Source organism: Sebastes umbrosus, chromosome 11 (genome assembly GCF_015220745.1).
Source record: "Sebastes umbrosus isolate fSebUmb1 chromosome 11, fSebUmb1.pri, whole genome shotgun sequence".
NCBI lineage: Eukaryota > Metazoa > Chordata > Actinopteri > Perciformes > Sebastidae > Sebastes > Sebastes umbrosus.
In genome coordinates this window covers 5,338,578-5,355,884 of record NC_051279.1, presented here as the reverse complement: position 1 = coordinate 5,355,884, position 17,307 = coordinate 5,338,578, and the positions used below count along the sequence as shown (strand labels likewise).

The 17,307-nt window shown below is 39.4% G+C and overlaps 2 protein-coding genes across 2 annotated transcripts; both read right to left on the bottom strand.

The window, feature by feature from the left end:
- Positions 1-1,598: 1,598 nt before the first annotated feature.
- On the bottom strand, positions 1,599-7,881 carry LOC119496538 (H-2 class II histocompatibility antigen, E-S beta chain-like). The gene is made up of 5 exons (XM_037783922.1): positions 7,726-7,881; positions 4,058-4,327; positions 3,510-3,791; positions 2,171-2,282; positions 1,599-2,050 (listed from the first exon to the last, which is right to left on the bottom strand). Exons 1-5 carry the CDS (start codon positions 7,790-7,792, stop codon positions 1,969-1,971), a joined length of 813 nt encoding a protein of 270 aa, XP_037639850.1. The 5' UTR covers positions 7,793-7,881; the 3' UTR covers positions 1,599-1,968.
- A 695-nt stretch (positions 7,882-8,576) lies between these two features.
- On the bottom strand, positions 8,577-15,196 carry LOC119496518 (H-2 class II histocompatibility antigen, A-U alpha chain-like). The gene is made up of 4 exons (XM_037783891.1): positions 15,040-15,196; positions 14,365-14,622; positions 11,962-12,246; positions 8,577-10,108 (listed from the first exon to the last, which is right to left on the bottom strand). Exons 1-4 carry the CDS (start codon positions 15,095-15,097, stop codon positions 9,978-9,980), a joined length of 732 nt encoding a protein of 243 aa, XP_037639819.1. The 5' UTR covers positions 15,098-15,196; the 3' UTR covers positions 8,577-9,977.
- Between the last annotated feature and the right edge of the window lie 2,111 nt (positions 15,197-17,307).

The following is a 17,307-nucleotide window of genomic DNA, read 5'->3' as shown; positions in this document are numbered from 1 at the left end:
GTAGGGAGGATTTCAAAACCAAAGCGGGGCGTCTTGAGGGGGAAAAAAAGGAGTGTCAGAGACTTTGTTTCCTGCATTCTGGTGACTTTTAAGGAATCAAAATAGCAAAATAATAAGTTCACTGCAACATCATTTTTTATCTTAAATACTTTTAATCTTACTTTAAAATCTGTCATTCATTTATTGCCCCTGCTTGAGAATCTCTCCATTTCCTTCTCCTTCTCTCACTCACTGAAGGCCCTTTCAGACACAATGCGACAACGGCACCCTGCGCTCTGAAACCTGTTATTTCGAATGACTTGCGCCGCACCACGACGGCTTTTCACTGCGTCGGGCAAAGGCCAACTTTGTCTAGCGCACCTCAAACAGCGTTGTGTTGGGAGGTCGCAAGCAGCTCTTTTCTGCCAGGAAACAACATTAGGTGTAGCTGTATTGTGGATTGTGGTGAAAACAGCAGGGCTAAACACGCTGTACAGTGCCAGAAACAGGTTGTGAAAACAAAAAGGAAAAAAGGTGTTTGAAAATTTGTCATAAATCGGGAGAAATACGGGAGAATTGTGGCGTCGGGAGGAAACGAATGAACAACTATTATTTCTTTATAGCAGTTGTGCTATGTATAACAGACCGTTGCTATGGGCGCAGTTCTGATGTCGGACTCTGACAGACCGTTTTTGTGTCAAATTATTGATTTCTGAAGTAAGTAACCATGTAATAAGCGGGATAATGTACAGCTAGCGGGTCATTGTTGTGAAAGAAACCCCTTCAGGGTGATCAGAGACTGCGGCATCGCCCTGTTGGGGTTTCTTTCACAACAATGACCGGCTTGCTGTACATTATCCCTTACATGGCAAACAGTTCCTTATTTACACAACCAGTAGATACGGAGCAACATTAGCATTCTTTTGGAGTTGTGTTTCTGGTCACCTGATGAATGCAGGTCTACTTTTCACTCCCTTTTAGTTGTTTTGGGTTTTTACTCCTATCTGGCTTTTTAGCTGGGAAATGCTCCATTTTCTTCACCAGCTAGTCTCTAACTTTGTATTTCTACCATTTGTTGCTGAGCAGATAGTGTAGAGTATTAGTAGAGAGGTTTTATCGCTGTGTCCGAAAACAAGGTTACGGAAAACAAAACAATGAGCTGAAAGATGCTAAAACACTCCATACAGCTGAGCGGGACTACAGAGTCGAGTGACAATTCTCCGTGGATTCATCACAGACAGCATACAAGTTGTCATGTGATCATTGTAAATATAAAAATACTGATTAGAGCTGCTTTATATCTGCTTTTTTTTTGCAGTGTAGAAGTGTGGAAAAATCTTTACAGCAGCATTTAGATCATCATATAGTGAGAGGAAACTTTTAGAATATATAATTGAACAATTAAGTGAATAAATCAAATTTAAAATATATTAAACACATGCTGTCAGCGTTCTGTTGTTTTTTTGCTGTACGCACAGACTGAAAGAAACCAGCACCAAGTTTAAGTTGAATTTTCAATTAAAGATTGTATTTTTTTTACTTAGTGGGACAAATAAAATCCTCTATCCTGTTAATAATGTGCTTCAAAACGGTTCATATAGATCACACATACACAGATGTGACATGTCATGTAAAGATGATATTTATTCCAAGGTGAGACAGTAATTGAAAGTGACAGGTCTGACGCCTTAATCCTACAAAATGATCATAACACAACGTTGGAACAATTTATGGCACTTTGTTTTTTGAAGGATACCATGTCAGTGGAGTCCTTGGTTGACACAAATGATAAAGGAGGAGCGTTGCCATGTCGGGGGGGTCAGTACAATAATAAACCAACACTATGTCATCTTCCCACAATGCTGTTTTTCTCCTTCCACTGTAGGTCAGTTGTTGAGGGGGACTATTTTCTTTTTTGTGGGCTGAAGGGGTCGCCGGCTTTAATACTTTATATTGTTACCTAATCTAGTTCTTCAGCAGAGCTTTATCTTATTCTCTATTCAAACTCAATAATTCTGATTGATGACTTGGAGATGTTTGTCCTTGTCTGCCTAATGGGCTGAGGTCGAACCTGAAACATGAAAAGAAAGTGTTATAAAACCAGTTTTCACAGTCTAACAATGAAAACAATGAACCCGGCACAGAAGAAAAAGGGAATGGTTTCATAATACGGACACTGACGTCAACACACCTCTTTTTCCACCAGTAGTAAGCTGCTCCACCAGTGGCTGCAGTGAAGCCGATGAAGAAGACGACGATACCCACTGCCATCTTCAGGTGTTTAGCATCCAGTGATGAGGTGTCTAAGTGAGAAAAGTAATGACAGTGAATCCGCTCAGACATCATTTAGTAGATCAGCATGATTAGTGATTTATCTAACCCCTCTCTAGGCCAGGAATCAATGTTGTAAGGTGACATGAAAATAAAATTAGTACCATCTGAAAGCAAGCCTTGGGGACAAAATCACTTTTATAAATAGTTAAAATGCTTAGTAATTCCTTATTTATATTAACAGCCATCAAGCTTCTTGAGTGATATTTAGAAAAAAAGACTATATTTAAGGAAAAATGGCACAACATTTGTTCTGAAGAATATGACATGCCCACTGATGTCGTCACGGTTCACACTTCAGGTTAACGAAAACCTGCTGTTTTTTGATTCCAGCTGGGACAACCCGTTTTCACTCCCAACTCGACAAATACCGACGCTTGGTCAGTGCCTTTCGGCGTCTGATACCGCCAAACCGAGGCACACTGTAGCGTCTGTACGAGACGCACTGGGCTATCAAGGCGTGTTATTAATACATAGCAGGACGACGGATGCTAAAATTGAAAGAGAAAGTGTCTGCTACGTATGGAGTGTCAGCACAGAGTAGCAGGAGTCAGATTTCACACACTTATCACGGGAAGAGAGAGAGTTGACCGACAAGACGATGGCGGAGGATTCGGTGTCAAAGTGAAAAGCAAAAGCGCCTATTTGGCAATATTTTGGATTTAATCCCAATGCTATAAGGGGAACCATAACGTTAATGAGGAAATCACCGTGCGGAGGACGGAGCGTTCACAGCCGGTGTGCAAGGCGCAGCGGTCGACCGGAGAAGCCAGACACAGAACCATCCGACGTTAAAGCTCTCTGCACATATTGACCATCATCTTTTCTTGTAAAATGTCCTGTGTAATCCGTAACACCGGTGTTGTCACAAGTTTATTAACCGGTGGGAAAATTTCCTCACCGTGACATCCCTATTGTTAACATGGGAATCTTTCCCATCCATCCCATAACACATGAACGTGGCATTATCTTCAGATTGTTCTTGGAGATTTAACCAACGCGGTTCCATCTTACACCTGCTGACTCTTCTCAGTCTGGAGGGGGAATGCTGTCCTATCTCCTATCATCATGCTGCATTATGAAAATGAAAAAAGCTGGAGTCTAATTGTGAAAACTTCATTCAATTCTCTAAATATTATTCATTTCCAATTGATTTCATCCTTGTTTGAGCGTGTTTTCTCTTCCAGACTAATCCTTACCCCAGTCCACCTCCAGGCTCTCTCTCAGGCTGCTATGGTCCACCCTGCAGCTCACCCTCTCCCCTCTTCTGGGTGTGAGCTCCAGGTAAGAGTGAAGCTGGAAGCTCCAGTCCCCATTGGGCAGGATATCTGTAGACGACACATCGGTGGTGACCTCTACCCCGTCTTTCAGCCAGCTCACCCACACTTCCTGGGGAAAAAAACCCACAACGCTGCACTCGAGCATGGACTGCTTCCCGTAGTCAGCTGGCTTGGTCTGATGGACCCTGACAACCGGAGGCACTGGAGTGTAGAAATGATTAGAGCAAAAGATTAGCTGAATGACCTGCTGGATGTAGAGCCTGCTTCTAGACAGAGTGCAGAAGAGCGAGTCAGAGGCTAAACAGTTTTCTTCAAGCCATTTAATTAAAGAACGGGGAGAGAACAATTGTTTCCTTTTTCCAATGAAGCAAATTAAACCAAATGAAGTGGCACTGTTAGGCCTGTAATATCCTGCTTCAAAATCTCTTTCAGTAGTAAGTAGTAGAGTACAAATCACCGAAACATACCTTTTCGATCCAGTGTGCTCCTTCTGAATAATCTTGCGTGGTATCTGCATTGAGTCTCCACTTCTGCTTTTCTTGCTTTCATTTTCCAACCCTGACTGTTATAATGGGCAGCGTTAATCATGCCGTATTCTCCAAAGCCAACGTACTTCCCGACCCGAGAGTCATACATGTTGTTAAGATTCTGGTTGAATATGTTTTTCACAAGATAGACCATGTCTGTGATGTTGTCACCATACTCACAGTCAGAAATACTCTGATATACATAGCCACCTGTAACAGACAGAAAATCAGTTAATGCAGACGACTGTGGTAATATGATAATTTATTTTATTGCAAATTTGTGGAACAAAAGCAACTTTTGCTTGCAAGTTTTTTGCAACTTTCCTGCCATGCTAAAGACATGGCTCTATGGATGGTAATATTTTTTCTTTTCATGTTGCGCTGTCATCAGGTCAAAATCCTAATTTGTCTAATATTTTGTGACCAAATACTTGCAAAACTGATGATATTCCCATTAGCCTTTAGGCTACTGTAGGCTACTTTGTGTGCTAATAGAGCGCTGCAGGGATGATGTCTTTTTGTAGGCCAACCAGGAAGTTAGCATCATCCCTCAACAAAAAGCCAATGGTTCCATTGGATTTTGGACAATTGCAGAAAATAGCTCTGTGGCAAACAGAAGTTTTTGTTCAGCAAGACAGATCTTCACAAATAAACACCACTTTTATGATTTTTGAAGCGGAAATGCAATCGCCAGAAGTAAAAAGCTAACGTTACGCTATAAACGAACTACACCACGGTCACATGACTTCACGTCCCCACCATTAAGCTAAAGACGGTGTTCGGTGTGATGATGTTTTGTAGTCTTGTTAACCTTGCCACTTGTTAACCGCCTTTTTTAAGACACATAAAAGCTTAAAAATTCACGAGTGGGATATTTGTTGATGTATTTTATGTCGTAGAACAAAACTTTAAAATCTCTTCAGCTTGTCTTGACCTTATTTCAGGCATCTAACTAAAAACCCATTCAAAAAGATTTCCAGACGAGGGAACCGGAAGTGCTAAAATGCTAACTCATTTCCGAGTTTTAGGACTCATTCCTGCAGCACTCTATTAGTAAAAGTTTAGCATGATAACACACTAAACTGAGATGGTGAGCATGGTAAACACATTATACCATGGGTGTATAAAGAGAATTGGTTACAGCGTCGGAGGCGGGCTCCCGCTCATTCCTATCAAAATTGCGCATGAAGTCAAATTGGCCCGACTGCCGAGTGATAAATTTCCCGGACCATCCGGTGAGCTTCCACATCCATTGGGCCCATAGAGCAGACGCACTAGCGTTTTCTTTAACTCCGCCTCCGAGCCCTCGCTCCAGCCTCAGGTCTCATTCACATGAACGGAGGAAGAGAATTAACTCTGGATTCAGCCATTAATGCATTTGACAACTTTTAGGACCTAATGATTTAAATAAGGGCTATAGGGCAAGTGTTCATAAGTTGATTCGCCTCAAAAAAACAATCAGCTGAGTTACAGATGTCTCTTTCCTAATGTAAGTCTATGGGAAAAAGTGTTTTTGGACCCAATGGCATCACGTGACAGACACGGAAGATGTAGTACCACCATTTGGCCACTACCAAAATTTACTTCAAAGCCCGGCGCTTATCCTGGGTCGTATCTAGAAGGTAACCTGCAAATTGTGAAATCTGATCTGAGATCTGCAAAAACTTGCAAAACCTCACGCGAGACTCGCTACCTGACGACCTAACTTTAACTATTCAAGGTCAATGCCTAACCTTAACCACTCAAGATCAATGCCTAACCTTAACTATTCAAGGTCAATGCCTAACCTTAACTATTCAAGGTCAATGCCTAACCTTAGCTATTCAAGGTCAATGCTTAACCTTAACTATTCGAGGTTAATACCTAACCTTAACTATTCAAGGTCAATGCCTAACCTTAACCATTCAAGATCAATGCCTAACCTTAGCTATTCAAGATCAATGCCTAACCTTAACTATTCAAGGTCAATGCTTAACCTTAACTATTCGAGGTTAATACCTAACCTTAACTATTCAAGGTCAATGCCTAACCTTAACCATTCAAGATCAATGCCTAACCTTAGCTATTCAAGATCAATGCCTAACCTTAACTATTCAAGGTCAATGCTTAACCTTAACTATTCGAGGTTAATACCTAACCTTAACTATTCAAGGTCAATGCCTAACCTTAACGATACAAGGTCAATGCCTAACCTTAACTATTCAAGGTCAATGCCTAACCTTAACTATTCAAGGTCAATGCCTAACCTTAACTATTCGAGGTTAATACCTAACCTTAACTATTCAAGGTCAATGCCTAACCTTAACTATTTGAGGTTAATACCTAACCTTAACGATACAAGGTCAATGCCTAACCTTAACTATTCGAGGTTAATACCTAACCTTAACTATTCAAGGTCAATGCCTAACCTTAACGATACAAGGTCAATGCCTAACCTTAACTATTCAAGGTCAATGCCTAACCTTAACTATTCAAGGTCAATGCCTAACCTTAACTATTCGAGGTTAATACCTAACCTTAACTATTCAAGGTCAATGCCTAACCTTAACTATTTGAGGTTAATACCTAACCTTAACGATACAAGGTCAATGCCTAACCTTAACTATTCGAGGTTAATACCTAACCTTAACTATTCAAGGTCAATGCCTAACCTTAACCATTCAAGATCAATGCCTAACCTTAGCTATTCAAGATCAATGCCTAACCTTAACTATTCGAGGTTAATACCTAACCTTAACTATTCAAGGTCAATGCCTAACCTTAACGATACAAGGTCAATGCCTAACCTTAACTATTCAAGGTCAATGCCTAACCTTAACTATTCAAGGTCAATGCCTAACCTTAACTATTCGAGGTTAATACCTAACCTTAACTATTCAAGGTCAATGCCTAACCTTAACTATTTGAGGTTAATACCTAACCTTAACGATACAAGGTCAATGCCTAACCTTAACTATTCGAGGTTAATACCTAACCTTAACTATTCAAGGTCAATGCCTAACCTTAACTATTCAAGGTTAAAGCCTAACTTTAACCATCTCGCAAGAGTTTCCCCAATTTGCTGGATTCCTTCTGGACGCGACCCTCTTCCTGGGGGCTTGCATTATACCAGCTTTGCATCAGCATGTTAGCATTGTTATTAAGAACATGTTAGCATGCTGATGTTAGCATTTAGCTCAAAGCACGTCTGTACTTATAGGCTAAGTACATACAGAGCCGCTAGCATGGCTGTTGACTCTTGTTTTCAACTACTGGATTGAGAGACAACAGGAAGAATTTCATCTCTCAAAAGTCCAATTTTCAAGGCAACATCGAGCAATTTACAAAAGTGCATATAGGCTGCTGATGGTCACAAACACATCAAAATGATGTGATGTGGCACTTGACAGGATATTTTCTTTAAACAACCTTTGTCTGTCTCAACAAAAGAAAACTATTAACTATGAGCATCAGAAACGCAGTTTCACAGTAGGCTACATTTTTGTATTACAGGTGTCTGTTATCAACATTTTGTACCACTTATTTGTACCAATCATAAGGTATAAGGTAGTAAAGCCTACATACATTATACATAAATAAAAGCTAAATGAATGCATGAAGAAACCTACCTGCTGGTATATTGCAGAGTAAAACAAGAGAAACTGTGAGTTTGAAAAGAAAATAAAGTCCCATCATCTCTTAAACGCTGAAAACTTTAACATAAAGTTCATAACATGCTGCATGCAAACGCCTACGTGCTCCTAAAACCTCTCGAGCTCAAAAACTAAACTGCAGCTGTAAAATAATTGACGCAGAGATGAACAGGTCTTTCAGGTTTTGCCACAGTTGTGGTTTCGTTGTCATGCTTAGAATTATTTTGTTAAGAGATACACATTCAGCACCATACTTACATGTAAAATTAAGAAAACAGAAGTGCGGTCAGCCTAGTTTAACTCTTCACATGCAATGCCATGTCTGTTATTGAGGTACTCATCACTTCCACTTCTGTATACTAATTCGCCATTCACCACTTCTTCTCTATCATGTGAGCCCAAGTCCAAAGGTATGAATTGTTTCTTCGCCACTTAATATACTTTTATTGCATGATCAAAGCTGCAGTATTTTCAGTGTTTGAGAGCTAAAATTCATCCTTCAGAAGCTCCACACCCTTCCATATTAAAAATGTGGCAGCTATCTTATCCATCACTGTGAAAATAATTAGATTCAGGCCCAAGCCAAATAAATCCTGCAGAAAAAGGGAGGCAGTTTGGAGCATCGCCATTCTGTGCCAGTATTAACACACGAGCAAGCAGACATGACAAACATTAGTTACTGATTTTTCATGTCAGTCAGTCTCTGCAGGAGCAGCAATATGCACAAAAGCTTAGTCGGTGCTGTGATAATTGGTGGTGACTTTGTGTACGTGCCAGTACTCGCACAGGCTGCTGTGATGAAGGGTTAATAAACACAAGACTGTAAGGGAATTGTTCTCTTTCATTTTAATGGGGTTTGCATGTACTCTGACATGCAGTACAATGTACAGGAACATACATTTTCAACTTCCCTTCATGTGCTTATTTGTACATGACAAACAATAAGCTACAGACCTGATATTGTGCTACAATGTGGCAAAAGACATGGGTAGAGCTTCTGCATTTTCTTATCTATCATTAGAAAAATACAAACATTCTTCTGTAAAGTGAAAGACTGTTAGTCTGCGTGTCATGTCGAGTTCACTGCTTAAATTTTTTTTTACAAATACAAAGTGTATTATGTTAAAGGGATTAAGTTGTGGAATGGTTGTGAGAAGGAATTAAGAACGTGTAGTTCACTTAGCACATTTTTTACAAAACTTTTGCTAAACTTTAAAAAAATGTTTGAAAATAAGGTGGTGGCCATTTATAGAACTGAATTATTAACTGATTATTATTGTGTATGAAACATTTCAAACTTTGTTATTGTGTTTGTGTTTTTGTATAGCTTAAAGGAACAATATGTAGCACTGACAGCTCAGATAATCTCTGATGACATATCATGGTCATTTTATGATTTATTACAGTAAATATATTACATATTGATCCTTTAACTCTAGTAATGAATTCAGCCTACACCTTTTCGGTTAAAAAGTTTTATGTGTTTTGTCTTGTTTTTTTCAATTTTAATTTAATGCCGTATTGTTGCTTATTCTTTATTATGTGCAGTCCTTATAGAAAATTGTTAAATAAATTACTATTCTATTCTAAATATAGAAATAGTAACTGAAGCCTAAACTAAGGATTATTCTATTTCGTAAAGGAATAGTTCGACATTTTAGGAAATTAGCTATGTGGCAGAGACTTAGATGCAAAGAAATGATACCACTCTCATATCTGTCTGCGAAATACGGCTACAGCTAGCTCACTAATTAACTTGTTATATCTCTTTTGTTTAATCAAAACAAAACCTGAAGCGTGGTAAAAAAAAGCGTAACCTGTGCCGGAATATTTCTTTCTAATTCATGAGCTTTGGAGGTGCTGGTGGGTGGATTTTATTGGACTGGGGCAGTCTACTGTAACTGTTTCCCCGTTTCCAGTCTTTGTGCTAAGCTAAGCTAACCATATCCTGATTGTAGCTTTTTATTTAAAGTACCAACATGAAAATGGTATTAAGCAAACAAGTGAATTTGCCAAAATGAAAAACGACTGAGTTAAACTGATGTGTTTTAAGCTCAAGTTTAAATTCAGTGGACAAAGACAACATAAAACATTGCGGGTGTAAAACAATAAATAAAACTATGATGGGGCAAAAAGAAATTTCACTCCCAGAGGAAGAACACAAGAGAAAAAAGATCGAGGTGATCACACATCTCACATCGAAATTCTGGTGTTTGTCTTGATGCGTTTTACGCCTGGCAGGACTTGTTGGCTTTCATGATGAACCAGATTCCTGTGACAACTCCAATCAGCCCGAGGATCACACCACCAACACACACCGCCGTCTCTACGACCTGCTGGTCTGTGTCTACTTCAACCTCTGTGGAAAACGCACACAGATAGATAGATAGCATGAGAGACTTTACTAATAAGAGTTTTTGAAAGCTGATTCCAGCATTTGCTGATGCTGCTTGTAGCCAACATTTTGTGCCAATAATATCCTGCCAAAAAAGTTACCATCTATAACCTGAAGCCCTACTTTCTACTACAGATGCAAAATGAATTCACTCTTATCAGGAGTGGGTAATAATATGCATAACTCTTTTAGAGGGGTAGGGGTTGGGGGACAGGGGATGTTCAGAGGGAGATAAAAAGTCAACAGTAGATGTCACATAGAAGTGGTGTACATCATCTGGAAGCTGGGAACCTGAAGATTAATTTGAGATGCAGATGTTAAGTTGTACAAGTCATAAATAAGAAATAAACATGAATTAATTAATTAATTAATAGATTCATTAAAATAAATTGTGAAAGTATATGAGGTCTTAGAACATTATGATAGAAGTATATGATGGTCATTTATGCTCTATTATGTTTCATAAGTTGTTGGAGAAAACTTGGGGTTGATACCATTTGTTACACAGATTTGATGCAAAATTTAACCATTTGTTACCACTCAAGAATTGATAAAAAAAATTATCATAAATCCATCCAAAATACCACATTAAGACACCAAGACCTTGAGGAACACCGTAGAAAAAGCCATGTTGTGATTTGGCATCAAATACTTTTGAAATTTTGAGATTTCTGCAAGAAACTTATTTTTCGGCGATTAGATGGCGAATACTTCTGTTCTGGAAACTGCTCAGACAGCCCCTTATTGTCAATCTAGCTAGGAAAGCCATCCATCCTCTGAATGCTCTAGGTCTCTAGTTTATGGTTGTAAAGTTTCATGAGGCTGTGATTATCCTAGAGGTCACCACAGGTCATTTTATACAGTGAGGTCAATTTTTAAAAAATGGTCTCACTACAATGAAATGGCTCATATGGAGTAACATCATCACACATGAATACAGTTGGACTCATTGGATCCACAAGAGTCTCAGCTTTACAGTGATACCCAATTTATGTAATTCCAAGACTGTTTAGGGACCCCAGTATGCAGAAATATTCAAACAACTGCATGCTTTTTGCCCAAAACTGCATGTGATTATCTTAAAGCGGGCATGTCTGTAAAGGGGAGACTCGTGGGTACCCATAGAACCCATTTTCATTCACATATCTGGAGGTCAGAGGTCAAGGGACCCCTTTGAAAATGGCCATGCCAGTTTTTCCTCGCCAAAACTTAGTGCAACTTTGTAGCTTTATTTAGCGATCTTCACAACAAGCTAGTATGACATGGTCCAATTGATTTATTAGGTTTTTCTAGTTTCATATGATACCAGTATCTTCATTCTAGCTTAAAACTGAGCCCACTACAACCTCTGAAAGACAGAAGAGCGGCCGGGCCCGCAATCGGAGTGTTAAGGGGTTTTAACAAACCCGATAAACGTAAGCTATATGATATATGGGTTCTTTATTTGTTAAATTGCACGTGCAAAACTGTTACTTTATTTAGTTTTTAGCAATAACGGCTATTTCTGTTTGGATGGATGGATATACAACAGTGGTGCCAACATAGTTGTTGAAACATTTAGCTATAAAACAAAAAAAGTCAACCTAATGATGTGAACATTTGTTTTATAAAACCATCTTTTTTTTCTACATTTGATTGATATAGTTTGAGCTCATCTATATATGTCACGGGCTACATATAATCATCTAAATGCCATATCAGCCAATACAGGCCATATCAGTATTGGCCGCAAAGCCAGTGGAAATGAATGGTTATTGAATATCTGTCACTGCCTCGGTTACTTTTACACCCACTGACTCATCACATTACTGACCTACCCCAGAACTTGGTGAGAGGCGCCTGCAGGCTGATGTGGTCCACGCTGCAGGAGTAGATGTCGCCCTCCTGCGGAGTGAAGTCCAGGTAGGACGAGATGCGGAAGCTGAAGTCGCTGTTGGAGTAATACTGAGTCTGGCTGACCTCACTGTGGTCCACCAGCTGCCCGTTCCTGGTCCACGTGATGTCGATCGTAGGCGGATGGAAGTCGTTCACGAAGCAGATGAGTGTGTTGGGGACATCGAGTTCCATGTCCTGCTTGGGGTAGATCATGGAGGCGGGACTGACTGCAGATGGATGGATCGATGTTTGACATGAGAGAGATAAAGTTACACGACGTCTCATCCTCACATGCTATATAACAGCTTCCACACTACACACTCAAAACATTTCTTTATGGTCCTCACTTTGTGCACAGGGGCACAAACTGTTGCCACAGTATGGAAGCACAGTATTGTCTGAAATAATATTATACGCTTGTGCATCAATGGCTGTGGCTTTAATCACCTAAAAACAAAAACATTTTGGGGATTTCTGTGACATAGCAAACAAAGTTTTAAATGAACTAAAAACATAGATATGAAGGGATCTACAAGCACTTGCATTTTCCAGATTTTCCACATTTTTGTGTAATTAATTCACATACCAGAGGATGATTGTCATAGATAACCATTACACCAGTGTCATGGAATGCATGTATGCTAATTAATGGACACTCCCCAGTGCAGAGCTACACAATAAACAATGACAGACGCTTTAACCTGCACTGACAATACAAGCATGATTATACACCCAGAGAGGTTAATTGCGCCTCACAGAGATTCTCCCTGCTGGTTCTTCTCTTAAGAATACACACCAGAGCACTCGTCTCATTAACTTGTGTTTAACAACACAGCTTACTGTTGCTCCCATAACAGTAGTTTCACTGACTTTTGTTCCTGTGAATAAGCTATAATCTAGTTTTTGGGAAATTAAACCAGCAGTGTGACTCTTTACTGTTTTTACTGGTGTTTCTTGTGTTCTTGGCATTTAGCAGATTTTATTTGCAGCTTCAGAGCCTCAGACAGATCTTCTGACCGACCTGGTTCAAGACTAAAGATAAGTTAATTTACTCAAGTACTGGACGATTTGGAGGTGCTTCTATTCTACTACATTTCAAAGGGAACTATTGTACTTTTTACTCCACTACATTTAGTTGACAGCTGTAGTTACTAATTACTGAGTGGTTCCCAACCTTTGGCTTATGGTCTCTCACTGATTTGTAAAACAAAAAGCAAAGATAAGACCAAGTCCAAAAAAGTAATATAAATTTGTTTTTAGCAGAAATTTGTTTCCTCTCCCATTAATCATCTCATGACCCCTCAGAATGATCTTGTGACCCTCAGGGGGCCCGACCCCTAGATTGGGAACCACTGAGCTAAATGATACTGTACATAAAGTAATTAAAACTAGCTCCACCTCGACCAGCTACACCAATGAAATGTTGCTTCCATATTGATACATCAGTATTAATAATCTAATAATATATCAGTCACACAGGGCATTCTTCTGCAGGAAGAGTACTTTTACTTTTGATAGCTGTTGTACATTTTGCTGATACTACTTCTGTAGGATTTACAGTGCAGGACTTTTACTTAAAGCTTCAGTTGGCAGTATATTTTTGGCATCATTGGGCAAAAATCCCATAATAACCTTTCAGCATATTGTAATTCAAGTGTTCTGAGAAAAAAAAACGAGACTTCTGCACCTCCTCATGGCTCTGTTTTCAGGCTTTAGAAAATCTATGCCCGTGACGGGAGACTTTGACCAATCACAGGTCATTTCAGAGAGAGAGCGTTCCTATTGGCTGTGCTCCGTCTGGTGGGCGGTGCTTGGTATTTTCTCAACTGATCTCAACATGGCTGCCGGGTCACAAACTTTCTCATTTTACAGCTAAACAGTACACTACAAGATGATTCTGAAAACATTTGAGGAGAGAAATAGGCATTACAGTAACAGAATATTGATTCATATTTGATCAGCGCTGCCTAGTTTGACCGTTTGATCGGAGTTCACGAGTGATTGACTCGTGGCTCTCTTAGACGGCAGCTGGACGGCAGACTCCAGCTCGGCTCTGATTGGTTGTTTTCTTCCGGTCTGCGAAATCTTGCAGATGCCATTAGGAGCACCGGAGGACACAGAGGAACATGACTTTTTCAGATCACCTGTCTCATGCACTACTGTCAGGATATAGTGACCGTTTTATAAAAATTACTTTTTTTAAATCATATTTGCTCCATTTCTACCCACTGCAGCTATAACTAAAAGATTTGATCTTCCACCACTGACTTAATATTTAGGCTTGCAGATTCCGTAACATCTTACTCATATAAGTACTCATATTATCAGTGTTTCAACTACCTCACCTATGGCCTCTGGAGGATGATTATATCCTTTTATGGCTCGATTGTAGTTGTACTGGCAGGTACCCAGGGATATGTATGCTTCTTGGTCCAGTCCAGGATCAGGGATCCACTGCTCTGCAAACTCTGGCAGACGCTGAAATGTCCGATAGTTGACGGGGTCAACGTAGAAGAGCTGATCGCTGTCAAATTCAGCATCAAACTGGCCGTTACCAGTCAAGTTGCTTTGACAGAAGGTCAGAAAGCGAAGCAAGTGTTTACCTGCAGTTTGTTTGAAAAGATTAAAAACATATCACATGATGAAATAGAGTTTGGAAATCTGGTGTCTACGCTGAAGAGAATTAACACCAGACGTCACCCAAGCTGCTACTAAAATTTTGTCTGTTTCTGGCTCCATCAGCTGGCAGGGAACCAGCCCTGATGATTTCTATTGTAAGACGTAGCTCGCCTGTAAAATACAGTAGTTAAATGGAAGAAAAAAAGGTGACATTTCATAATGCAGAGGTAGGTAAAAAGGTGTTTTATAAACTAGTTATAGTACATACACATTATTTGTTTCCCAACATACAGCATCCTCAATGCAGTAAAGAACTTACTTTCCTTCATATTGACATCTGAAAACAAAATCTCTTAAAGCTTCCTTACAATCATGAATAATGTACTTGTGCATAAACTTGCCTTGAATGCATGTTGGAATACAAAGAACCAGCAGCACTGGTAACAGATTCATCGCCATGTTGCATTTCAGGTCCTCCAAAACACCAAACTGAGCAGGTTTCACTGCCTGCAGCTCGTCCCTCCCGAACGTTAAACTCACACTGTCTGATTCATATGCTGAGCTGACTTCCTGACAACACAAACCAATCAATGCTTGTAACTCGTTGACAACAATGTTTCCACCTTGAAAACACTGAAGGAACATGTAACTCTGATTTTAACATGAGGAACTGCTGCCACCTAGTGGAGGAAAATCATAATCACAATATGTGCACCTGTCTGGAGAAAACATAAATTGGAGATAATCTTGTGTTTTCAAACTATGGAATATTAATTGTATGTCATATCATACTTCAGTATATTGCTTTGCAAAATGTAATAGCATAGTAGTCGATTAGTTAAAATGAACAAAATCACAAAAATGCTCAGGTGTCACTGGTATGTTGTTACAGTAGAACTTTCTTAACAGGCTCAATTCAGCAGAGTTTCTGGATAAATAAATAAAATATGAAATCCTTACACTTCCTTCCTGCAGTATCTTGGAAATATGTTCCAACTTGTTATGTGGATGTAGTCAGCGTGACGTCACCCATTGGTTTCTGGACTATGGTTTTGATGCCTCGAGTTTGGCATCTTGGTTTTTGGCCGTCGCCATGTTTTTTTGCAACCAGAATTGACACGAGAGGGTGGAGCTACGAACAACCAAAAGCTCTATAAGACATTTTCAGGTGACGAGAAATGTTATAATTAACTTTGAGGAACTGAAAACACACTGTGAAAGGGTTAAAGTTGTAAGATGAAAACATGGCAACTCCCAGACCGGACAACGCCGTGGTAGGGACCTGTCAATCACAAGGTAGCCACGCCCTAAAGCATCCCCTGCTTTATGGTCTATTTGACTCTAAATGGGACCATAATTTACTAAATGAACATCATGCTGTATTGAAGAAGACTTGAAACTAGCGATTGAGACCATAAACTCATGTTTAAAATGTTTACTGAGGTAATAAATCAAGTGAGAAGTAGGCTCATTTTCTCAGACTTCTATGCAACCAGAGGAGTCGCCCCCTGCTGGCTGTTAGAAAGAATTCAAGTTTAAGGCTCTTCAGCATTGGCTTCACTTCTCAGACGCGGAGGTTGGCCACTGGCAGACACCTGTACCTGTTCAGGGATCAAATTATTTCATTACTGTTCAAGTAGTCTGTGAGTAATGGGAGGTTATTTGGTGTCGATACAAAAGTGTCCCAACCGACCCCGCCCTCCCCTACTGTACTGAATCCCACAGTGCTAAATCATAATTTTCCTACCTTCCTGCTGCTGTTAATCTACAGATATACACATGTGCCAAAACCTACCTTGTTATCTTCGTTCTGGAGCCTGATGTGGACTGACTGAAGTCCACTATTAGACTCTTTTTGTACAAACAATTTAAGGCTTAATAATACATCTTAAATGTGTTTTGGACGGTTCTGTTCTTACGAGTCTTTAGACGTATCACTATATTTTGTTGTCTGAGTAAAAATCTTGTTTGCAAGGCAGAGAGTGAATGAATACAAGCCAGTACAGCTGCTGTCAGTCCCAGTCCACAGTCATTCATGTGAAGAAAAAAAATAAATAAAAAAAGAAAATCACTAAAAGAGAAAACTACATATAATAAACAAATTAAGCTGTAACATATTTCCCAGATACTGCAAGAAGGGAGTGTAAGGATTGAGGAAGTCCACAATACTTTTCTTATCAGGTTCTTATTTATCCATCACATCATCAAACCAATATTTTCCAAACTAGTAGTGTTATATATTTCATTCTACAATGCAACATTAATCTCTGTCACCACATAAAGTCATATTTATTCGATCTGTGAAACAAACCAATTTATATTCTCATCTGAGTCTATCAAGGCAGTGAGGGGGAGATAATCAAACAGGTCTGTGAAGTACTTCAAATGTTGGCGTTACCATATTTCCAAAAAATCAATTAAAATAATACCCAAAATAAAACTAAATAAAATGTCCAACAAAAATATTAGATAAAAGCAATAACAAAAATAATAGAACAGATAAGACGTGTTGGAACTGAAACCATGTCACTGATTCTGCAAGTCTCAGATCTTCAGGCAGGGAGAATTTGTTACTTTTGTTTAGATTAACACCTGTATTTAATTAGGATGGAGGTGGTTATTGGAGCATCTTTTGCCCTCAGTCACTAGATCTGATGATGATATTCCTG